At 44.7% G+C, this 25,597-nt stretch overlaps 1 protein-coding gene across 1 annotated transcript in view; it reads left to right on the top strand.

Annotated features, from left to right (window-relative positions):
• LOC138262433 (clathrin coat assembly protein AP180-like) overlaps positions 1 to 25,597 on the top strand; it is a 105,665-nt gene that overhangs the window by 67,557 nt on the left and 12,511 nt on the right. Inside the window, exon 3 of the mRNA XM_069212331.1 lies at positions 16,615 to 16,724. Within this exon, the coding sequence (XP_069068432.1) occupies positions 16,615 to 16,724 (110 nt within the window). The remainder of the gene's footprint in view (positions 1 to 16,614; positions 16,725 to 25,597) is intronic.

The following is a 25,597-nucleotide window of genomic DNA, read 5'->3' as shown; positions in this document are numbered from 1 at the left end:
ATATGAGATCACTCATAAGCTCCAAGATTCAATGAGGCTAGCCAAAGACACCAAATATAAATTAAAGAGGGTAGGACTCAATAGTTTGCTGTGGGACTCCATAACAAAGCGATTTTGCAATAGATGTAAGTGTCAGAAAGTAAATGCCAGTGTTCTATCTTCAAGGAAAGATTTCAACCAAGCCAAGGCGTGACCTGAACTGAATGAGAGACCACATGAAATGCAGGTAACAGGTTGAGTAGGGCCACCATAGCCCAGAAGTACTAGTCAAGATTGTCTTTAATAAATTCTGTGACTTCTAACAGAGCAGATTCAATACTAAAATTCGGACGAAATCTGGATCGAGAGTCATGCATGAGATGGTTGGATTCCAAAAATGGGTTAGTTGCTTGCTGTTAATTATTTTCTCTCGCATCATTTACACAGCTTGCAAAAGTGAAATTAGTCTAAAATCACATGGTGTTTGGGTCAGCTTTTGGCTTTTTTAATATTGGAAGCAGAAGTGCTTGTTTCCAGCTCCTGGCAACCGTAGCCAACTCTAAGGAATTTTTCATTACATTATTTAATATAGGATTGACAGATCTGGATACTAGATTTAAGTTGATAGCGGGGGCATTGGTCAAGAGAGGATCCAGATTTACAGTTGGCAGGTTCTTTAGGTAAATCTTAAGGTAAATCCTCAAGATACAAAGGTGTAAATGTGAATAACAAAGGTCCAGAGGGAGAGCTTGAGGCATAGAGGCTAACAGTTGCACCTTGTCCTGAGAATTGAGCAAATATTGTTTGTTTTCTTATAAAAGAAGTCAGAAAGATTGTCACATAGTTTGGATGAAGGAGTGATTTTATTTTCGAGACAGTGGGAGATAGAAAAGAACCGATAATACTAAAAGGTTACAGGGCATATTAGAAGCGGATGAAATTTGATGTGAGATGTATTCACTGTGTGTCTTGCTTATAGATTTGCAAAACGTCTTTAACATATCCTTATAGTTCAGTTTTGCATCCTCTTCATATGATCTTCTCCATTTTAGCTCTAATAATTCACAAAAACGTTTTTCCTCTTAGGGGAATAGAGTGAAAGACCTCAACCATTCGAATTTTAAAGATTTTGTGCCAGGCTCTTGAGAGTTTTTGTGTCACTTCCTGAAATCTTTGATTTGTCAGTCTAGTAAAGAAACCAAAAATAGGCAGACCAAACAATTTTAAGAGCAGCTTTAAATTGAAAATTGAAAAGGTTGGAAAAAATAAGATCCCAAGTGTGGTCAGCTGTATGAGTAGAGCCAGACTCTAATTATTTTAAATTGACACCTTCTAATAATGCCTTAAATTAATTGGCTGCAGTACAATTCCGATATTTTATATGCAAGCTAAAATTACCTGGTACCATGAATTTAGAATGATAAAGAGATATTGTCCAATTACATTAGCAAACTATTGTAGGGAACCAGTATTGCAGTCTGGAGGTCTATAAATTGGGGCACTTAATAGAGAGAAATATGGAGGCAGTTTCATTGTAAAGATCTGCTCTTCATTATTTCTAATTACACTGATTTATGAAGTAGAATATGTAAAATTAGATCTATTTTACTTACAACAATTTCACCTCCCACTTTGCCCTCCCGGCTTAGGTGTTGTATTAGAAAACAAGGGGTGTTGCTTGCACAATACCTGGTGTAGATGTATCCTTCAACAAGGTTCCAGTTAGGAACATAAAGTCACACTTATCTTCAAGAAGTAAGTTATAGATAGTTAAGGCATGTTTGGGGAAGGATCGATAATTGATGAGAAGTTGAAAAAGAAACAGCCATAGAAGCAGCATAGTTAAATACACTATTATTCAAGGTATTGGTGTTAATTATAGATGTATATGACGTGTGCTGACTAGAAGCATGGGCATCAAGAGTGGATTTACAGGCTGTACGGGTGTACATATGGCCGTCACCAAAATCCAAATTACATTTGATTTGTGTATTACAATCATTTCTTCCCTGGAAAAGACCTGAAAAGGGAAGTTCGGCCAGGTCACAGCAGCTTGGCTGGCGCAGAAGGTGATCTGGGCACGGACAGGTGTAGACAGGGTAGCCTTTGGCACCCCATCAGCATGCCCACTGCGCACGTCTGCTGCACGTTTGTGTCATGGTCCTGCTTTTATCCCCAAGAGATTGCTCTGATGTTGAGCAGGCTACAACCACTAGAACACCACTAAAACAAAATGGCACCTCTGTGGTGAAAAGTTCTCAAAATGTGTAAAAGACAAATGTTCCTGCCGAAAATAAAGTTAAAAATGCCATTCACCTCTCCTCCAACCCCTTTTAACAGATTTCCTCGAACAATTAAAAGGTATAAAAACATTTAGCTGTTCAAACATGCAATTACCAGGCAATTCAGCCACTGCACATCTGTGCCATGGCCCTCTTTTAATGCTCAAAAGACCTCTCTGACATTGAGCAGGCTCCAACCACTAGAGCACAATGAAAACAAAATGGCACCTCTGTGGTGGAAGGTTAGGCCAGAAGGCCTGTGAAAACTCATACAAACATTAACTCCCATTGTAGACCGTCACATTCAACTTGATAATGCACAAATTATTCTAAGCTGTAAGTGATTAGCGCTCACCTCATTATGCACACTTGTAATGCAACAGTATTAAGCAATTATATCGCATCTCTACTGACATTTTTTCAAAAAGCCCCTCTTTAGCCTAATCATCCAAGTTTTCTGTGTGGCCTTTAGCAAGCTTTTCTCAGTGGTCTTTACAGTGAGCCTTCTACAATTAAAGGTCAAGTTATCTTACAAATGTTTTCTTAACAGGTATTCGTCCCTGGAATTCTAGGTTCATCACTGATCTTGAAATTATCTCCAAGATCAGTGCCCCAAATACCCTACCGAGATAAATAATGGTCAAGGGAAACTCCTGCCAATCGTTTTGGCAGGTCTCAAGTGTGCCACAGAAATTATTTTGTGTCTGGTGGTTGCAAAATGTACTGTTTGGAATAAGGATAGTCACTGAGGAGGGTCGCTTACATTTCAAGGCCTTCTATAAACGTCCTCTGTCACCAGATGGAATCGGACTGCTCTGCAATGTAAAGCGCTGCTGCCCCTGCTGTAGTTCCGCATTGATTGATGTTGTGCAGTGGGTTTGGTTTTCTTTCATTGTCCCCCCCCACCAACCTCTCTTGATACAAAAAAGGGCTCCAGATGGCCATCACAGTACCCATATAGGACAATGATTCACAAGGTGCCCTTTTAGAAACCCAAATGTTTTAGGCCACACAGTTTTTGAGTACTTCACTCCAGCTGACCACACCCCTTCTGTCATTGTGCCTTCAGCATCATGTCCAGAACTGGCCTAGAGCAAGAATGTGGGAGAGCAGCAACAGACTCTTCCCTCCCTCCCCTTGATTTGATGCGGTAGGGGTAATAGACCCACAGGTCCTGCAGATTCAGAAGTTGCAGGAAGACACTATTTGATATTTATTGCACTTAAGAAAAGGCAAGGCTAACTTTTTTTCTGTAAGGGTACTGTAAGAGATTGAGTTGTTGGTTGACTGGGGTGTGAGCCCTGGTCAAGCTGCAACCACAATCCTTGTCGGGGTAAGAGACAAGTCAACCCTAAATTAACCTGTGCTCAACCCTCTGGTAGCCTGGCACAGAGCAGTCAGGCTTAGTTAAGAAGCATTGCTTAAAGTAGTTGTGCAACACTTCTATCAGTAATAAAGTGAAAACACCACACAAAAAGGATCCCACACCACATTTTTAATAAATAAAACCAGACCAAAATGAAAAAAAACACTTATGAGTAGAACTGGAGATAAGCAATTCTAAATATTTCAGGGAAAATAGCACCCAAGAGCACAAAGCTTCAACTGTGGGTATCTGGTTGCGTAGGACTTGGACCACCTCAAGTTCAGGCCAACCGGGGTGCATGAGCCATCTAAAGGCACTCACTTAGCCCAGCTGCACAAAGCACCTTAAACCTGGTTGGTAGAGCATTGCAAGGGTCCACGGCGAAGATAAGTTGTGCAGCCAAAGCAATGCTTTGATTGCAAGATGCTGAGATGCAAGGATCCCATCAAAGAGAGCTTGTGATACGAAGTCCAACGCTGAGGATTTTTTGCACAGTCTGGCCCAGGCGTCAGTTCCTAGGAGCTGCAATGCGGAGTCTGGTGACATTGTTGAAGCTGCCATCGAGGGATGCGAGGGCCTGCGCTGAGGGTGCATGACGCAGTGGTGGTTCTGATGATATGGTGGGCTGCAATGGAGGTCTTTGCAACAGAGGAGAGCCAAGCCAGTGGCGGCAATGTGTCAGTTCTGCTCTGAGCTGCGCCACACAGCAGTAGAGATCCATTTGTTCCGCTGGGTCCACAAATGCTGACAGACAATCGTAACTCCATTTCCAAGGGTCCAGACTTCTGTGTTACCACTTGGCAGGGTAGACTCCCAGATAGCTGAGTTCAGGTGCTGGAGTTGCGGTTTTTGGAGCCTTCTGCCTTGAGGCTCAAGTCAGGAGGCCAGCCAACTAGCCTTTGGAGCCACTCTGGGTCCTAGACTCAACAGATTGAAGTCCCGTCCTTCTCACCCAGGCAAGAGGGCAGCAGTCCTTCAGAGCAGCTGTCCAGCAGAGTGGCATTCCCTTCAGCAGCTCAGCAGTTCATCTTCCTGGTACAGTATCTACAGGTCCTGAAGTGTACTGAAGAGTTAGTGGCTGAAGTCCAATATTTATACCCAGTTCTGCCTTTGAAGTGGAAGAAGCTTCTAGAGGAAAGACTTAAGTGCACAGGTGCCCTGCCTTCTTTGCCCCCGCCCCAGACTAACTACAGGGAGTATGCAGTCCTTTGTATGGATACAGGACATAGCCTGTTCAAGTGTAAGAGTGGGGCTGGGTCCAGCTCCACAATCGCATCCTGCCTGTGAAGGCCCATCTAGGGACAACTAAGATCCCTATCCTGTGCCTCCATTTAGGAGTAATACACAGACCCCAACTGCCAACTACACTATAGGAAAGTGCCCTCTTTCTTGGCATGGTTACCCCCATTTTCTGCATGTTATCAGTGTGCTTGACTGTGTTCATTGGGATCCTGCTAACCAGGACCCCAGTGAATATGCGCTCTCCTCTACATCTGGTTGCTAGTAACCTTTTCTTCCCACAATTGGCATACTGCCCCCCCCATATAAGTTCCTAGTATATGGTACCTAGGTACCAAGAGCATTGGGGTTCCAGGGGATTCCTATGGGCTGCAGCAGTTATTCTGCCACCCATAGGGAGCCCATGCAAAGGGTTCTGCAGGCCTGCCATTGCAGTCTGCGTGAACCGGATGCACGCGCCCGGTTTCACTGCAGGTCACTGCACCAGGTCACTAAATCACCCCTATGGTAGGCCCTCTCAGCCCAGAGGGCAGGGAGCAGGTACCTGTGTGTGAGGGCACCCCTGCACTAGCAGAGGTGCCCCCACAAACTCCAGCACCGTGTTACTGGACTGTGAGTGCGGGGACCCCATTTTATATGTGTACTGGACATAGGTCACTACCTATGTCCCTCTACATAATTGTAACTCCGAATCTGGGCATGTTTGAAATCAAACCTGTTGGAATCATACCCCAATACTGTTGCAAGTATTGAAAGTATGAGTCCATGCATTCCGGGGGCTCCTTAGAGAACCCCCAGCATTGTTACCACCAGTCTTACAGGGGTTTCCGGAAGCCCAGCTGCTGCCACCCCTCAGACAGGTTTCTGCCCTCCTGCCGCGTGATCTGATCAAGCCCAGGAAGGTAGAACAAAGGATTTCCTTTGGGAGAGGGAGGTAACACTCTCTCCCTTTGGAAATAGGTGTGACTGGCTTGGGAGGGGTAGCCTCCCTAAGCCACTGGTTTGCTTTGAAGGGCACATTTGGTGCCCTCCGTGCATAAACCAGTCCACACCAGTTCAGGGGCTCCCAGTCACTGTTCTCACGCGAAACTGGACAATGGAAAGGGGAGTGACCACTCCCCTGTCCATCACAACTCCAGGGGTGGTGCCCAGAGCTCCTCCAGAGGGTCCCTGGGTTCTGCCATCTTGATTCCAAGGTTGGCAGGGAACTCTGGGAGCATCTGAGTGGCCATGCCAGGCAGGTGATGTCCGAGGCACCCTCTGATAAGTGGTTAGGCGACCAAGCCCTCTCGTTGGGCTGTATAGGGTCTTCCTCTGGGGTGGGGCCTCAAATTTGGCTTGCAAGATTCCAGCAGCACTCCTCTGCAACCTCTGCTTCAACTTCTGCCCTCCGGAACCGCGACTGAACCCTCCAGGAACCTACAAGTTGCAGATCAACAAGGAAGAGTCTTCTGCAACATTGTATCCAGAATTCCTGCCAGCTTTGCAACATTTCCCCGGCTGTGCATCCTCCGAAAACTGCAACTCTTCTGCCTGCACAAGAAGAAGGAATCTCCCTTGGGGTGAAGACATCACTTCCCTGCATCCGCAGGTACCTGATTGCAATGACGACCGGCTGCATGGATCTCCCCTCATCCTGAGTGGTGTGGATCCTGCATCACAGTGGTGGTCCGGAGAGTTACCCTTGGTCCTCCCTACCAGCTGTCGCACTTTGGTGCAAGACAGCACCCCTGTGCACTGCGTCCTTTGCAGCTACCAAGGCCTGTTTGCTTCACCTCCAAGGTGAACTTCAGGCAACATGTAGCTACAGCCCCCAGCACTCCCTCCTGCAACTCATGGGCCTCTGTGTAGTCATTCGGTGATGTGGGAACTTCTTTGGTGCTGTGTGGGCTGCTTCGGCGACTTGTGTCCCTGCCACGTGGGACAGATATGGGTGCTGCCTCTGCTCCTGTGGGTCTTCTGTGACGCAGAGAGTCCCCTGTTTCTCCCCCTGCTGGGTATAGTCCTCCTGGACCTTGCTGGTTCCTGGCAGTGCCTCTTTTCCTGGAACCACGATTTTGCCTTTGCCAAGGCTTGTTAGTGGAAATCCTTCATCCACACCCATCTGAAAACCAGCTTCCAGCATGGGACACCTTTTGCATGCATCAGGAACTCTTCTCCAGGTGCAGTGCTGACTTGTCTTTCTTTTTCATGGACCAACTCCAAAAGGTACCTCTGGGTGGGTAGTATCTCCTACTCCCCCTGGACACCACAGACACTTCTGGACTTGGTCCCCTCTCTCCACAGGTCTCCATCTTCGGCAATCCACTGCTGATTTCTTGCAGGCTGTTCTGGGAGTCTTTGTTTTCTTCTTTTCATCCTTTGGGGTGGTTCTGGGGAAATCAAGTGTTTTACCCCTGCATTCCTGGTCACTGGGGGTACTGTATTACTTACCTGTGTGGTTTCTTAGTACTCCCAGCTCCCCTTTACACGATTTACTTAACTAGGGGGGGGGGGCCTGTGTTCACATTCCACTTTCTTAGTATGTGGTTTGGGTTCCCCCTAGGGCCACCGTTGCTTATTGCTATTTTACAATTGTTTTCCAACCTTTTTATGCCTCTTACTGTTTTTATATATATATTTTTATATATATATAATCAAAACAAATCACTTTCAGGGTTAGTGACGCATAATTTATGCAAAAAAGAATCGACAACTCTGTGTAGTTCCCAGGTTTAGGTGGAGAGCAGCTCTAGTAAGGAGCACTCTGCAACACCAGCGACACTCTAGATTTGCTCACCTCAAATGTCTGTTTATGTAGCAAAGTTTTTAAGTATAGGATTAGCACAGTGCTATCCATGCCGAGTTAGATAGTGACAAAGTCTTTTGCCGTTTGTACAGCAAAGTCTTTAAGCATAGGTTCGACACAGTGTCAACCTTGCCGAGCTGTAAAATGACAAAAGCCATTTACCACTCCAGGCACAGTATTACAGCTTTCGACTGGTAAAATACCGTCCAAGCCAACCTGGAATGAGTAAAAGCAACCCTGGACACGTGTTTCGCTCTCATTAGAGCTCATCAGAGACGTTTAGCTTTGTCCAGACACAAGGGAGCATCCAGTATAAGTCAAAACAAATCCCTTTCAGGGTGAGAGTGATGCATAAATTATGCAAAAAAGAATAGAGAACTCTGGGTAGTTCCCAAGTTCAGGTGGAGAGCAGCTCTAGTAAGGAGCACTCTGCAACACTCTAGATTTGCACCTCAAATGTCTGTTTATCTACAAAGTTTTCAAGCATAGGATTAGCATATTGGAGGGTTTCCTCTAGTCTTTTCTGATATTGTGTTCCTAAAATAAGGTACCTTTATTTTTGTACAACCAAATGTTTTCTTTCTTGTGTGTAAGTACTGTGTGACTGTAGTGATATTACATGAGCTTTGCTTGTCTCCTAGATATGCCTTGGCTGCTCTCCATAACTACCTCTAGAGAGCCTGGCTTCTAGACACCACACACCAGGCCAGCTTCCTGCATACACCCAGTAATTTGTCCTAGAGACAGGCTGCAGGCACATAATAATTAAGGCAGGAAAATGCCAACGTTATAAAAGTGGCATTTTCAAAACTGTAATATAAAATCCAACTTCACCATAAGTTAGGATTTTCCATTACAATTCCAAAAACATCCAACAGGAATGAGTTGCCTGTTCCCATTTGGAAGTTACAGCTTATTACATGTTATGAGGTAACAACTGTGTTATCATTTGGGAGAGGTAGACCTTGCAGTAGGGAAAAACAAATTTAAGAGGTTTTCTTTACCAGGGCATGTAAAACTAAAAATTACGTGCTCCACCTTTTTAAATACAGTTGTCCCTGACCTCTGGGTATCAAGGCCCATCCTTGGAGTTCCATATGTATTTAAAAGGAAGGTTTGGGCCTGGCAAAACAGACCTGAGATATGGTTCAAGTGCTACTTTAGAGGTTCACACAACCAGTGTGCCAGGCCTACTAGTAGCATTTTGTTTACAGGCCCTGGGCACAGGTGGTGCACTTTGCTAGGGACCTCAAGTCTTTTAAATATGCTAATTGGATGTGTAGGAAGCTGGCTCTGTATATACTATATCAAAATGAGATATATTTTGCACAGGGTCCAGGATTCCCGCAATAATAGAAAATACTAATGCTCTATTTGTGGTATTGTGGTCAAGCAGTTAGGCTTATCAGAGAGTAGTGTTAAATATTTGTTGTACACACGCAAGCAATAAGTAAAAACACACACTCAATGACTTAACTCCAGACGAGTAGGTTTTTATATAGAAAAATATTATTTGGGGTGGCTGGGTGCAGTGTGCAAACAGGATGTCGGGTTCTCAATAGAACTCTATGGAGGGACATGGGGGGGTCCTTTAGACGCTGCAGGCAGGTCACAGGGTGCTTCTCGGGCAAGCCACTGACTGGGCAAGGGTGAGGGCCGCCTGCTAGTTGTTGCTGCACTGGTGGTCAGTTTCTCTCGGGCCTGGGGGCTGTGGGTACAGTGCTTCTCCAGGTGATGGATATCTTTGTCCCGGGCAGTAGCGGTCAGGGCAGTCCTAGGGATTCCCTCTGCAGGCATCGTCGTGGAGGTTTGGAGAGGTCAGCCCAGGGTGGACACATAGTCAGAATCGCCTGGGGATCCTCTTTGGCTAGTTGGTTTCTCGGGACACATGCCAGGGACGTAGGGTGTACAGAAGTTGGGGACTCACGCCTTTGGAGTCAGGTGGGAGTCCTTTAAAGATGGTTTCTTGGTCTTCTTGTTGGTCCGGTCCGCTGTCCATTGGAGTTTCTTGGTCCTCGGTGATGAAGGCAGTCCCCTGGAGGCTTTTCAGGAGTCGCTGGTCTTGCAGAACACGTTGCTTATTCTTTTGCAGCTTTTTAAAGCAGGAGACGGGCTGGTAGGGCTGGGAACAAGTCAGTTGTTTCCTTCTCTTCTTTGTGGGCTTTTGGGCGCAGCAGTCCTTCTTTCTTGAGGTCGTCAGGAAATTTGAAGAACTGGGTTCAGGGTCACCCCTAAATACTAAATTTAGGGGTGTGTTTAGGGTCAGGGGGTAGTAGCCAATGGATACTGTTCCTGAGGGTGGCTACACCCTCCTTGTGCCCACTCCCTCTGGGGAGGGGGCCACATCCCTATCCCTATTGGTCCTAATCCTCCAAAGCAAGATGGGGGATTCCTCATGTAGGGGGTCACTTCAGCTCTGGACACCTTAGGGGTGGTCCTGGCTGAGGGGATGACTCCTCCTTGTTTTTCTCATTTTCCTTCTGGACTTGCCACCAAAAGTGGCGACTTGTCCGGTGGGGGGCGGGCATCTCCACTGGCTGGAGTGCTTTGGGGCACTGTAGCACCAGGCTTGAGCCTTTGAGGCTCACTGCCAGGTGTTACAGCTCCTGCAGCAGGAGGTGTGAAGCACCTCCACCCAGGACAGGCTTTGTTTCTGACCACAGAGTGCACAAAGCCACTCACCCTATGTGGTCAGAAACTCGTCTAGAAGTAGCAGGCTGGCATAGACGTTACATAGCCTTACACTAGCAGTAGGGTTAACTTACAGGTGGCATCTCTAAGATGCCCTTTGTGTTCATTTTTCAATAAATCCCACTCTGGCATCAGTGTGGGTTTATTGTGCTGAGAAGTTTGATAACAAACCTCCCAGTATTCAGTGTAGCCATTATGGTGCTGTGGGGTTCGTAATGACACTCCCAGACCATATACTCAGTATGGCTACCCTGCACTTACAATGTCTAAGGAATTGACTTGTGCTAATACAGCTATGCCCTCATCTGTGGTATAGTGCACCCTGCCTTAGGGCTATAAGGCCTGCTAGAGAGGTAACTTACCTATGCCACAGGCCGGGGTTGGTGGACATGGCTCTCTGAGGGGAGTGTCATGTCGACTTTGTCTTTTCTCCCCACTAGCACACCCAAGCTGCAAGGCAGTGTGCATGTACTGAGCTACGGGTCCCATTTGGTGGCATAATACATACTGCAGCCATTAGGGACCTTCCCTAGCCACAGGACCCTTGGTACAAGGGCTACCTTTTCACAAGGGACTTAACTGTGTTCCAGGGCTGTGCAAATTGTGGAACCAAAGGTACAGTTTTAGGGAAAGAACACAGACGCTGGGGCCTGGTTAGCAGGGTCCCAGCACACTTCCAATCAAAGCTGGCATCAACACTAAGCAAAAGGTGGGGGGTGACCATGCCAACAGTGGCATTTTCCTACAGGATGTAACACAGTGTTACCATGTTTTGAGCAGAGAGCACAAGCCCATTAGCACTGGTTAGCAATGGTAAAGTGTACATATTCCTAAAGCAAGCAAAAATGATTCGGCCAAACTGGAGGGCTAAAGGTTAGGAGGAAACCATGCCAAGGATGACAGGTCAAACAGGTACACAAAGCCCTTAGCTGCTTATTTACAGAATAGGGAACACCACCCTACCTTTTAAATCTCAGATCCTAAAGCTTTTATGGAAGGGGTAAAAAGAGTTATCCTGTGGGAGCCTAACCCCAGTAATTTCCTAAACCCCAGTAGCCACCCTAGCACAGTGTTTACCTTGGGCAATTCGGCTCCAGGATTTCTCGTTGATCTAGCAGGAGGAAACACCCCTATCTTTCAGTCTATCAATTATTCCGCTGAGTAGAATCTGAAATTAGAAACCGAGACCACTCAAAATCATGAGTTCTAGGTCAGAATTGACTTTAAAAGATTCTATGCACCATATTAATTGAACGATACAGGAAAAAATGCATTGCTTGCCATAAAGGCTCAGAAACAGTATACATAACTACAGTCTCATCATAAAAATCCTTAGTTCAGCAATTTAATGTCTCCAAATACTAGGTATGAAACTCATAAAGAGTACTGACATCATCCTAAGTGAGTAAAAGGAAGTCTCAAAATAACCAGACTGATTCTAAGGGGGAAAAGAAGATGCTGCCCCCAGTCCTTCAACTCCAGGAGCGTTTATGCACAATCTGAGTATAGCAGCTAGCAAAACCACAATTTCAGCATCTTATGATCATGGTTAGATTACATTGACAAATCAAAATCATCTTATTAATGAATCCATCTGAGGACAAACCCATTTCTTAAGGTAAGAGAAATCTTCTGCTTGCTTCCTCAGTCACTGCACTCCGGAGATGGACCTCATAATATGAAACATTTCTCAAACAATAGCTCATATCCCAGTGAATATACCAGTGAGCTGGTTTAAAGAATTAGATGCGCTCCTCAGGGAGCTCCTATGGGACGGGAGCTGACAGCGAACATCTCTTAATCTCAGCTGCCCCACTGATGGAGGTGGATTGGGAGTACGGATTTTGAATTATATTACCTGTCGAGCCAGCTTCAGTGGGTAGCCAGATGGCCCGTGGGCGGGAATCGGTTATACTTGACCACAGACCGGGGCCATGTCAGAGTAGATCTGTTTCTAGAGCGGATGCTCAGCCCCCAGATCACCCTACCGGCACGAAATGGCGTGCTGACAGTGGCCCTGTCCTGCTGGAGATGGTGCCTGAGATGTACGGGTGTGACTGTTGCCTACTACCCTGAAATACAACTGACGGGGATACCCTTGGGGACATCGACTCACAATTTCTTGAGGAGCCAAATGAGGACCTGGATCTGGGCAGGGTTGACGACACTGGGGGATTGTTTCCGGGAAGGGGTCCTATGGCCATTCATGGATTTGGTTGAGGAGAGTGGAGTCCCAGGGGGGCAACTTCTCTTGTACCAGACGCTGACGCATGCTATAAGGGGACTCTGGCTCACAGTGAACGCAGAACCAGAGGTGCATAAAATACTCCAACTCTTATTGACAATGGGAGAGGGTGCCCATTCGGTGACCAGGCTCTATAGAGCCCATAGCGAGATGACCCTGAAGTCTTTGCAGGCATTAAGAGTGAAATGGAAAGGGACACTGGGCAAGGAGATAATGGGCACAGAGTGGCAGAAAGTGCTGGCAAACCCTGTAGGGCATCGCATAACACACGTCTCCGCTACATCCAATATAATTATATACACAGAACATATCTCACTCCACATAGACTCAGGGTAATATATGGTGGCGAACCCAGGGAATTCCCCAGGTGCAATACTTTAGATTCAGATTTTGACCACATGACATGGGGGTGACCCGAGATACAACGGTGCTGGCAGGGGGCATTGGGAGCTTTGTGGAGGGTCCTAGACGAGCGGCTGGAGCTGGATCCTTCCCTCTGCCTACTGAGGCTATACTCCAGACCCACCTCTAGGAAGGTTGGCAGCAGGTTCTTGGACCTAGCCGTGGTGCTGCTCAGGTGTCAGATTGCCATGGCCTGGAAATCACCTACGGGCCCGGACCTGGTGGACTGGAGACAAGATGTATCAGTCTGGGCACAGGCTGAGCTGCTTACGCTGTGGAGAGAGGAGGCTCGGGGAGTGCATGCAAGTCCTATTGCTCCCTCGTGGGCCGGGGTGCTGGAGGCATGGGAGACACAGAGACGGGGGTAGGTGGGGACCTGGAAGCCGAGGAGGTTGTGCCTTGCTAGAAGTGGGCTCCATCCCTAAATTGATGGAATATAGGGGAAGTGATGTAACCCATGTCATTAAGCAGAGATCACTTGGTGTGCATTACTGGAGGTAGATGGACAGGGGCCACAGCTTTGACATCACAACATCTATACTGCCTCAACCAGTAAACCCTAGACAACATCTATAGCCAGTCGGGGGGAACTGTACTCCTCTACTGGGGAGAGATAGGGGTCTCTGTAAGGATACTGATCTCCCAACTCAGATATCCCGGCTAGTCTTGAATACCTCATTTACACCACAGCATGGAACAGCCTCTCCAGCGCATTGTTGAATGTTGCCTTTTGTTGTGTTAATGGTGTGAATGGTAATATTAAGGATGATAGTGCATGACTACTAACTAAAGTGGGGTAGTTGTTGCAAGACTATGCGAATGAAGATTTATATACTGAATATACTGGATGCCATCAGTAAACCCAGAGGGGTCGCGATAGAACTGTAATAACATTGATCGGGACCAGCTGAAATGTCGGAACTTTCGCATTTACCATGCAACAGGAGATACTACTCCAATCCAAGAGTTGTACATAATTTGCAAAATACCAATTAACGAAGTTTGAAAAAAAAACTCATCAGAATTTCCAGCAGAAAACCTTCAGTATGATTTATCATGTACACCTTAAAAGTTTAATTCACAATACATGTTTCTAATACATTGTCCTTTTGTGTCCTAGCATTCTGTGCTCCATGGAAACTGTGGAAAAACTTGCAGTGGGCCACTGATTGGTAGGGGCGATGAGCAGGACATCGGAAACTGCATCCATATTAAATGAATGGTATCTCACATGAAAATGTGGCATAAGTACACAACATTAATAATCACACTTCTAAGCAAAGTAATAAAATCATTTTAAGTGCAGCATCATTAGTTCATCAGTTACAACCAGATATGTCATGAAAATCATTAATTTGCAAAAATATGTTGCACCTGAAATTGCACATAAAAAAATAAACTTGTACTACCTCACTAGGAACACCACTGCCCCCTTCATGGGACCTGAAATTTAAACTCACTCAGCTTATAAGAGCCCCATTTGAGACACTACACACTTGTCCACTATAGTTCCTCTCCTGGAAAGTGGAGTCCCCATTGTGATCACTTCCCTCCATAGTATATGTGAACTTTAAACTCTAAGAATTGAGGGGTCATTTATCCAAGTGCATAAAGACTGGCTTATCCTCATAACACACTGTTGTTTTCTGTCAAATTCTATCTCACCTAATCAAACCATTGATTAACTCTTTTTTTCCAACAATGGTCAGTTAAAGAACCAGCTTTACACACTTTCGTCGTTAAAAGAGCCCTTATGTAGTACATTGTTCTTTCCAAATCTATTTGGATACCAAAACGCTCTTTGCCCCTGTTCACCAACCTCAGTTTTGGAAAACCAGTTTCGAAGACCAGCCTTTTCATGTAGATTGTCGAATACATTCAGATATGTTAAGCCAGCACTCTTTGCCTAGGACAGAGACTGCTTGTAGGAAGGAAGCCACACCGGCTTTCCTAAGCAACACATCGCCCTCAGCCATCTGTAAAGTTACAACATGATCTGCTTTTCGCACATTCAGTAAGAATTACAGTGGGGACATTCATGCCCGAAGGGAGCCCAAATTGCACATAGTGTAACTTCTAATTTTGTTCTGAACATCTTTCATTACCTCTTTAGGGAAATGGGTACTATTTTTCAGTCTGTTCTGAGCATGAGATATACAACCGCACATGCAGCAAACGAGAAACATTGCTTACCTGTAAAATCTGGTTTCCTGCTTGTGGAGCTCTAGGTTCATGTGCTCTCCCATATTCCTGGATGTAAGCTTTCAATAGGACTTTTGACTTTACAGCTTTGCATCTCTACGCTCACTTGTTCTCACCAGCAGTATATAACAATCTATGACAGTATATGTTCTGGTGCATTGTGAGCTTCCAGGGAGGTGGTATGGGTCACCTTGAAACAGAAACCTCTTATTCAAGGACAAACAACTTGCAACTTCCACACCAACAGTCCAAGGCAAGAGTGTGCTCAGCATGTTATCTACACCACTACAAGCTATTGTTACAGGTAAGTAGTATTTTCCATACATAGGTTTCTTTCCAAACCAAGTTTTTAGGAAAGATTTTGAATATTTTTCCACTGCAAGAAAGCTCAAATATCTACCTAGGAAATCACTGTTACATTGTGCGATGGGTTGGGAGGGATTTCCTACTGAGATTCATGTAACATTTTTATCAGTTAGATGAATTACGATAAATACGTTTTAGGGCCCATGCTGCCTGAATAGTTTTTAATCAACTCAAAATTGCCACCATATATTTCAATGAACACAATTAACATATTTGCAAAGTTAACATACTTTGTATGACCTGCTTAGTTCCGGTTGCCTTCTGAGATTTTCTTTAATACTTTGCAGTCTGACTCGATTGTTCATGCTTCAGCCATGGGAAATCAAAACGGGGTGTTCACTTGTTATAGGCCTTTTCAACTCTTGAACAATAGACTGCAAGGGAAAGATTGAGAGAGCTCACAGGAAGACTAGGAGAGAGCAAGGGGAAGCAGATAAATGTGTCGGCCATACCTTTCCTTTATCCGTTCTGCTGAAACCGTCCGTTTTAAGATACCACCCGTTACCGAAGGGGAGACAACTATTTGAATGCTCTCTGCCAGATAATTCTCTTTAGTTTTGATTGATTGATCGATTAATTGAACTCTCGTTGGTAAAACGCCACCATTGAGAAATAAATTCACACCGGCCGGAGCTGCATTCCCATTGGGATGTCACTGTAGGAAAATAGGGTATTCAAAAGTGTTGGAAGCTTACAATGTAAATTGGATGAGGTCTGAGGTAGTCTGAAGTGCCAGAATCAAAAATGGCACCCCGCTACCTGGAGTGTTTTATAGGAGATGCAAAAACACAGTATATTTTGAAAATACGCACCAGGCACCCTAGACAGTTTGAAAATGAACGTATGACTGCCAGGTCATTCAGCTGTCACACTTTCATATTCAGTCGGTGATTTACTGCTGTTTGTAAAAAAAATTCAGGACTTTAAGAAGCAAAAATGTGAGCTAACGTGGCTGTACTATGATACAAAGTGTCTTTCGCATTTATTTTTCATATTTTTCACGTAGGTTTTCTTCTATTTTTCCATTTAACCATTTGCTATTTGTATTCATTAGGCTGCTCCAGCTACAACAGTTACGTCACCCAGTACAACCCCAGCAAAATCGGTTACTACATCGCCACCTATTGACCTTTTTGCAACGTCGTGCACAACAGGTGCAGCAAGGTGAGTTCTTGCATAGCATGAACTCCTTGAATTAGAACTAAAAACGTTAGTTTATTAGGGACTGTTATGGTGCTTTCTGTTTAAATTATGCAGTGCTTACGTTTTAGCCCATGCGAACAGATAGGTGTACCTGTGTGCTGTTAATGGCTTATTGTGTGTTGTGCAAAATACACAACGGGGGCTTTGGTTAGCTGTATGCTCATGATTGGGCGACTTTCTTGTCTTTCCTACTTAACCGGTTCCTCATTTAATGAGTTTACTCCCTATTCTTGTTTGTCCCACCCAAGTAGAGTTTCAGTCTCAGTGTGTTCTAATTTGAAGGCACGTATCTTTCCACTGCTGATGTTACACTTTGCATTGCATATGAGTTTACTCTCTCCCTCTCTGTCTATTCTCGTCTCTCCTCCCCAGCCTATTTTATTTAAATCCATCTCCTCCATTCCCCCAACATACTATCAGCACCAGCATGCCCCCCAGGCCAGGGCATGCTCTGAGGGCCGGCTGCTGCTGTATCGACAAGCGGCTATTATAAATCATTAACCATTCCAAGGTTGTTTCTCCTACATAGGCACGCATGCCAGGAGGGCATCTTTGAGGCTTTCTATACTTTAAGAATATTTAGATGCTAGCACGTCTGTTTCTAGGTCAACATACCAATTGGCTGAGGTAGGCCTTGCAAACTATGGCTGCATCTACTGGTCAATGAATTTGGCCCTGTTGATACTTTTTTTTAACCGACAATGAGTTTAGTAAGCTCCCATAAATGCTGCTTCATTGCTCCAGAATGCTTGCTCTGCTGTCTTTGATCAGTAAATTAAGTTGTTCCTTTGCATTATGCTTTGTAGTGCAGTATTATCTTCATTTTTGCTTCAGTCTCACTTGGCGTACCTTAGCATACTACATTGTAATTTTTGCTATTAATCCTCCTCAATAATTATTATAATTGTTTAAATATATATATTGCTAAAGTGGTCAGGTACAGTGCTACACAGTAGAGTGATATAGTTGGCCATATTCTAAAGAACCCTTTCCATCCCCCTGGTAGCCCTACAGTGCCTGCTTGAACAGTAAGCATGTGCATTTGTCTGCACTTGAAGGGATTGGGGTGAAAAGGGCAAGATCTTAACTGGTACTCCTGCCTATACAAACAGAACCAATTTTATTCACGTGGACACCAGCAGGAACCAAAAGATCCTTATCACCAAGCTGAATTCCCTAGGATTGCTTCTTGTCCTTGGGGCTCTACTCTCTGATGACCACACTAAAATTGACCAATATGCTGACATGACACAACTATACTTGAAACATTTCACCAGTATAGACATAAAGAGGTCGATTATGACTTTGGCAGACGGAAAAGCCAGTGCACCGAAGTTCCGACGGGTAGGTTTCTGCCAGTGCAGCTGCCTCCCCGTCTGCCCCATTATGACTTTTCCGCTGGGTCAGCGGGCAGAAACAGTGTTTTGGCCGCTGGCCCAGCAGGAAATGGCCTACAGCATTGTCGCTAGCTCCTAATAGAGCCGGTAGCAATGCTGTAGTGCGTAGGGTGCAGCAGCACCTGTTGCAAAGTTCACTGTCTTCAAGGAAAACAGTAAACTTTGCGATGGGACTGGCCAGCGGGGCCCCTGCGCCACCCATGCTAAGTGTATGGGCAGTGCAGGGTCTCCCTGTACCCTGTCTCCACCAGCAGTTTCATGGTGGTGCTACAGCCATGAAACCACTGGCGGAAAGCTGCCCTGCTGGGTTAGGACCACTAGCACTTCCAGTCTGTCCTGTAGCAGTAAAGGGGAGGTGCTGTCAGCCGAACTGGGGCGCTACAGCTCCGGTCATAATGTGACGGTTGGACCTCTACATTGGCGACGGCCTGACCCCCGTTGTGACCTAGAAAAGAGCTGAAAATTCACGTCTTTAAAGAACATTACATTATGATGCAGTAACTGTCCACTTCTGTACCCAGGACCCAATTACCTCTTTAATCCTCTGTTGACTGTATTTTTGCCTTTGGCCCTCTACAGCACTAAGTTGCCTTTTGGTCATATTACATATAAACATAAATACATACATATTCAGGAACTCTACATTTGGAAGGGTGTATCTGACAACAGCTCAACAGTACAGAATACAAAACCTTTCTAAGAGAAAAAACGAATGTATTGTGTCAGGTTTGTGCATGCACAGATACCTTACTAGTGTATTCTATGGACACTTCAATTTTGCTCACATAACTCTTTTTCGGTGCCAATGTTTACACATATTTTGCTACCACACTGCCCACTTGTTTTTTAAGGTATCGTTCTCTAGCGATGAATATGGGTACCCTTGAAGGAAACTGACTAAGCTAGTTGATAAAATTGGAACACATTACATTTTTAGATATAGTTTGAATTCTGACAAGGGTGGGAAACTGATGGCACAGATTTGTGAGCAACACAGTCAAGGAGACTCCGTTCATTGCCTGGAAGGCGGGGCTTTATTCATATCAAGTCTTTTAGTATGCAGTATTCAAATTAAATGCCTTTTTAGGTTTTGGAGTGAGCATAAATATTGGTTCCTTAGCTGGCTATGCTAGCGGACTCAATCTGCATTTCACGGATGAGGGCCAACAAGACCGCAAGGGCAGAGGTTGCTTGTGTTCCCATCGAAAAAGGGATTGTCGCATAGTAGGAATGGTTGAGTTGTGTCCTACTGGACCTAGACCAATTTCATAATGTTTGGTCCCTCTCTGTAGTGACACAATGAACAAGAAATTGAATGAAAAGGTCTACAGACTAAATACAAGTGACTGAGATTAATTCAGGAATTTATGAAGCAATTAATTGATATTGTGCTTTATCCTTTCTACTTCTCCATTGACACTAGATCTGGTGAGGGTAAATGTCTAGGTTCTACAGATTGTTGTGGAATTCTCATGACTTGAAGGGTGAATCGTTGACAGTTTTGAATACCTTGTGGAAACACGTGTGCTCAACAGCTTTTCCAGTGTGTTGAGTGAATTAGCTTAACCTCTAGATCCTGTGAGAATTAATTCATTGTGATCAAGAGACTGATTCCATTCGAGGTGTGTCAAAAGTCAGTTCTATAACCTTTTCCCATGGTTCTATGCTGTGTTCATCTGTGATGATGGTGCTAATTGGTTACAATAATTAGTTACCTGAGAAATGAGACATGAGAAAATGTTATCCAGCTGGGCATGTACCCCGAGAACCAGACCTTTTTTAGATGTGACTTCTCTCAGGCAATATTCACAACTTGTAGGCAGTCATGCTGAGCAGGTGTCAAAAATACTGTCAGTCCTGAGTCCTTATACACATGGTTTCATCGTTCACTAGCCCCACATAATGCTTGTTCCTCCTTGTTACTTTGCTCAGTTGCTACTGCTGGTCTGTGGTAGTTGTACAGATAATCACCTAATTCTCAGCTTTCGACTGCTACTCAGCCATGACCCTGGTGCTGGTGCTTACCTTTTCAATTGATGGAGAACAATAGGGAAGAGATTCCTGGAGTAGTCAGTTATTGCCAAACGAGGATGTCTATTTACAAGCAGCTGAAAATAACACTCCCACAAATTTACTCTGACTTTTTTTTATCAGTCTGCCAGTAGCCCTGATAATTGCATGTCAATGTTTTATTAATATCTGTAAACTTTCCTTTCTCAATATCCTGGAGGTTTGTAGACTGATGTAAAACAGAAGCTGTTTTGTCACTTGCTGAAAAATGCATAGTGTGATGTCTTACTTTTACTTGGTATATTTTAGTTCTTGTCCACCCTGTCCTGTATTTCAAATGTTGTGTAAAGGCTAGGACTGTCATTTCTGGGGTTTTGCAACATGTCTGCCTTCAATGTCAGGAACCTTAGCATGGATAGCCATGGAATTGTCTTTAGGTGAGACTCTAAGCTCACTTTTCACATTCAAATCTTCAGGAGTAGTTCAGACTTATTGAGAGATTACCCTAGTCGTCCTGGAGTGCCTCAGTGCCAACCAGACATGTGGGCTGTGTTTTCTTGGATGACCAGTTATGGCTATGCTGCCATCCTGGAGATGGAGACTTTTTAATGTTCACTTAATCTTCCTCCCATGGTAGTAATAAACATGCTCTAAATAGAGGAAGAGAAAGAATGGGTCATAGAGATCAGAATTAAAATGTGAAATATAATTTTATCAGCACACCACTTGAAAAATAAGTGCTAACATCTGTGGCTATGCACACTTTTTAACATCACACATTCTAGCAACACTTTCTTGTGTGTAAACTACAGAGAAAAACAGATTACTCTTCCATTTAAATGAGGATGGACCATTACTTCTTACTCCAGAAGAGCACAAACCATATACTAAAAGCAGGGAATGCGAGAATCTGACCCCCTCCTAGGTAAGTGGAGTGTGTAGAGGAGTGCTGGGGTTATGAGGAAAGCACAAAGGTAAGTACCACAACACCCACCAGTGACCCTTAAGGTAGGAGTAAATTACTAGAATTTCCCCAAAACACCCACTCCGAAGAAAAGAAGAGAATTGCAAAACCCAGAGGGGAACTCCTGAAGAGGAAGGCCTGTGGAAAGAGGGGACCAAGTCCAGAAGACACAGCTGAGTTCAGTGGGGGCAGGAGTTCCTACCCACCAGGCTGAGGAAGCAGACGTTGGTCGACGGTGGGGAAGAAAAGTCAGCACTGCAGCCCTGGAGTTGAGTCGACTTCCTGGAGGATGCAAGTGATGTCCCACGCCAGAAGGAAGTTTGCAGTTGGGTGTGCATGTCCGGATTCCAACAACAAGCCTTTGTACAGGTAAAATGTGCGGTTGGCGGAAAGTGGTGCTGCTGGGGTCCAGCAAGGCCCAGGATGACTCAACCCAGGAGGTGGACCCAGAGGGGGCCCTCAGAAGTACCACAGGACGGGACACACAAGTTGCAAATGGAGCCCACGCAGCGCTACAAAAAGGGATCCCACGCCGCAGGAGAGCCAATCACTGAGCTGTGAATCACAGGAAGGAGTGCTGGGGCTGGGCTACACGATGCCTGAAGACCCCTTGGAGGAAGTACCAACAAGCCTTGCCAGCTGCAAAAGATGCAGTGCACAGGGGTACTGTCCTGTGTGGGAAGGCAAGGGCTAACAGTAGGACAGGTGGTAGAGAGAACTGAAGGGACCACTTCTGACCACCACCTGTGATATAGAATCCACGCAGTTCAGCAGGAGAGGGGATCCATGCAGCCGGTCGTCATTGCTGTTGGCCCCTGCAGATGCGAGGGGTGGGTGTCTTAGTCATTCCAAGGGAGATTCCTTCTTCTTTCCTGTGCAGACTGAAGGCGGGCAGTCCTTCGAGGATGGACGACTGGGGAAATGTTGCAGAAGCTGGAAGGAGCAGTGTAAACAATGTTGCAAGCAAAGTCTTCGTCTTTGTTGCATATTGTCAGGTCCTGAAGAGTTCAAATGCAGTTTCATTGGTCAGGAGTTGAAGTGGAGGTTGCAGAGGAGTCCTGCTGGAATCTTGCAAGCCAAATCTGAGGAACCACCCAAAAAAGAGACCCTAAATAGGGAGATTGGTCACCCAGCTGGGTGGCCACCTATCAGGAGGGGGTCCTGACATCACCTGTCTGACATGGCCACTCAGATGCTCCCAGAGTTCCCCGCCAACCTAGGATTCAAGATGGTAAAACCAGCAGATATAGATAAATTGGAAAAAGAAATAGATAGTGTTTCTCAAAAAGATCTGATTAAAAAGAACTATGAGATCTTAGACAGAATAGTGGAGGATTACCAAATCTGTTTACGTGACAAGAAATTACGTAAAGTTAAGAGATGACCTGGACTATAAATTAGGCAGGGTTTATACCTTTGCCTGTAAATATAATGTGAAGGTGCCAGACACAGGTGAGGATCTAAGTGATACTGATCTGTCCAATGGGAGTTCTGTAACTGCATTGAATAGTATGACATCAAATGAAACTGGTTAATCTAAATCTACTCTTCAGGGCACATCTAATTTTTTAGTGGTAATGAAAAGGTTATGGTAGGAACAAAACTGATCTGAAAAAAACAAAGACCAAAAGGGGTGGGAAGCGATGGAAACAAAGGACTAGAAAACCAGGGATCAGAACACGGTCCAAAAAAAACTAGCTTCCACAAAACCCCATGAAGAAGTCATAAATGGGGGTGAGTTGGTTGTTGTAAACCTGTCTGACTGCCCTCTTAAAGTAGAATCTGATGTACTTAGTAAAGGTCTGGGGTTCTGTCCCACCCAAATGAATGGTCGGGTTAATGTCTTTGTAGATCTGTTCAAATTTACACGTCCGCTTAAATTGAAAGATTATTTTAATTCCTCACAAGGAATGATTACTCCTAAGACAGTGCCAGATAAGATATTTACTGAGGATTCACAGGCATCTACACATCTTGTCTCAAATCTATATGATTTACAACTTATGATGTCTTTGCAGGATAAGGAAATGGACATTGAGGACCTAAGGGCACATCTAGGTTTTAAGGAAAATTTGGACATGAACAGTGGATTGAAATCATGCTCTAAATACATACCTGCTAGAACCCATCATAACATTGATCTCTTTACCAGTTAGGTCACAAAAGATTTATATAAATGTTTTGACAAAAGGGCAGATAAGTGGCATAAAAGTGGTAATCTAACTGTATTGGCAAGAAAGGCCCTTGCATCTCTAAGATCTGATCACACAATAGTGATCCGCGAAGCGGATAAAGGAGCAAATGTGGTTATAATGAAAAAAGGTGACTACATAGGGGAAATTGAAAGACAACTGGCTTATAACAGGAGTTCTCTTTTTGATCACAACGATCTTGGAGATCTAAGAAGATGTGTCACAGCTGACTCCAAGGGTATGAGGAAATAAATAAAATAACAAGCCAGTCAGAAATGGATTAGCCCTGAAGAAGTCCTATGTTGAAGGACGAAACGTGTTGGCTGTTGTCACCACAATTTTATGTTATTGAGAAAAAGAGGAAGAAAATAAAGAGAAGATTTATCACACTTCAAAGGAATTGGACTCTTCAATATAAAATTTGTTTATTTGAAAAAGTGGTGCACCACCATTATGTTTTTTTAATGTTTTTTCCTTTTTTCATAAAAAAGGTTACACCTTAGCAGCAGGTATTTGGTTGAGGTGCATACAGAGAACAATATAATATCTTGCCCAGGCCCTAACTGGGGATATGTAGGGATAGGTGCACATTTTATGAGTCTGCTGCATTTGTTGGTTTGAGAGACTAAATTAAAAAAAAAAAAAAACTGGTGTCTAGTGGCTTTTGCCCCTGGGGAGGCAGAAAAGGCCTAATAAAAAAGGAAAATTGCCCCCTGGGAAGCAACCGTTGCCAAAGGGGCCACGCCCCTTATGCCAATGTGATAAAAAAAAAAAAAAAAAAAAGCATTTGCAATGCAGTGGGTCTCGCATCCGCTCGAGTTAGAGCTATTAGCGTTATAAACTCCTAACCCGACTTTTCTTGCCACATAAATTGAAAATTAAAAGTTTAACACTTTCACATAAGGGAGCCAATTCACAGCGCCATGGCCTCCATGAGCATCAGCGTGAAGAGATACACAAAAGGAAAAGAAGTCCACTTGCAGCTAAACTTATCGGCAAAAGAGCAATTAGCCACGTAACAGGGGCGATGGCCAAGGCGGTAACAAAACCTCCCCAAGGACGGACAAAGGTAAACCATTTACCAATGTAATCAAAGGATTTTTGAAGGGCAAGCCCACAACGAGTAATAGTGATGGGCGTGAGGTGGGCGTTGTTAAAAGCCCAGATAAACACCAACACGTTGGAAAAGCAGCGCTTGCGCGCTGCAATGCTCGACCTAAAAAAATCCCTGGTGTCCAGTAGCTTTTGCTCCTCACCCCCCAACTCTCCCCCAGCCCCCGGGGGCAGATCGGCCTAATCAGTAAAGGCCGATCTGCCCCCCCCCAAAACAAACCAAAATAAATAAATAGTAATCCCGGATGTCTAGTGGTTTCTGCCCACTGGGGGCAGATTGGCCTAATCCTAATAGTCCGATCTGCCCTGGGGGGCAGAAAAAGCCTAATAATTATTAGCCCCCCTGTGGAGCAGCCCTTGCCCAAGGGGCCACTCCCCTTATTCACATATAGGAAAAAAATAAAATAAATCCCCGTTGCCTAGTGGGTGATGCGATCGGGCTGCAGAAATGCTTACAGAGACAGGAAAGTAAAGTCCTTTCCTTTCATCCCTCTGCCTGTCCCCTCCTCCTGAGCGGAAGAGAAATACTAAGCACCATAGGGGTCCCAGGCACCATAGGGGTTAAGAAACAAAACATTTCTGGGAACAAGTCCTTAAGCATACTCTAGCGTGCATACCTGTGATTCAAACCGGGACAGGGAAGGTGGCGGAAGGAGGGACGGGGTGTCGGTGGAGGGATTTATTGAAAGATTCACACAATTTCTCAAATAAAAAAAATAAAAAACAACAAGCAAGGGTTGTAGCAAGATGTATTCACAGATGGGCTTCTAATGATATCAGGAAGAAGAGTGGTCACAAATATTGCACTCTTACGTCAGTTTAAAAATCTCACCAGCCATTGTCCTGGTGTGACCCCTCCATCTATGCTGAACTGCGAGGAAGACTAGGATCTCAGAGCAGTAGTGAAAAAGGTATTTAATATCAGATCCATTTTGTATTCCATAGTCTCACACCTCTCAAGACAAAATGATCTTTGAATTCAGAATGCACCCTTCTAAAATAAATGCCCTTAGCATGTCCACCATATTGAAGCCAAGTGGACAGAGTGCACTTTGGTAACTGTCTAATGGAATCTCATTCAATACTCTTGTGAATCATTGTTGAGCAGACCAAGTGACAATCTGCATGATCTCCTTCCCACACTACAGAGAATCAGAG

Source organism: Pleurodeles waltl, chromosome 10, assembly GCF_031143425.1.
Source record: "Pleurodeles waltl isolate 20211129_DDA chromosome 10, aPleWal1.hap1.20221129, whole genome shotgun sequence".
Taxonomy (NCBI): domain Eukaryota; kingdom Metazoa; phylum Chordata; class Amphibia; order Caudata; family Salamandridae; genus Pleurodeles; species Pleurodeles waltl.
The sequence above is the reverse complement of the archived record's forward strand: the minus strand, read 5'-3'. Positions and strand labels throughout refer to the sequence as shown.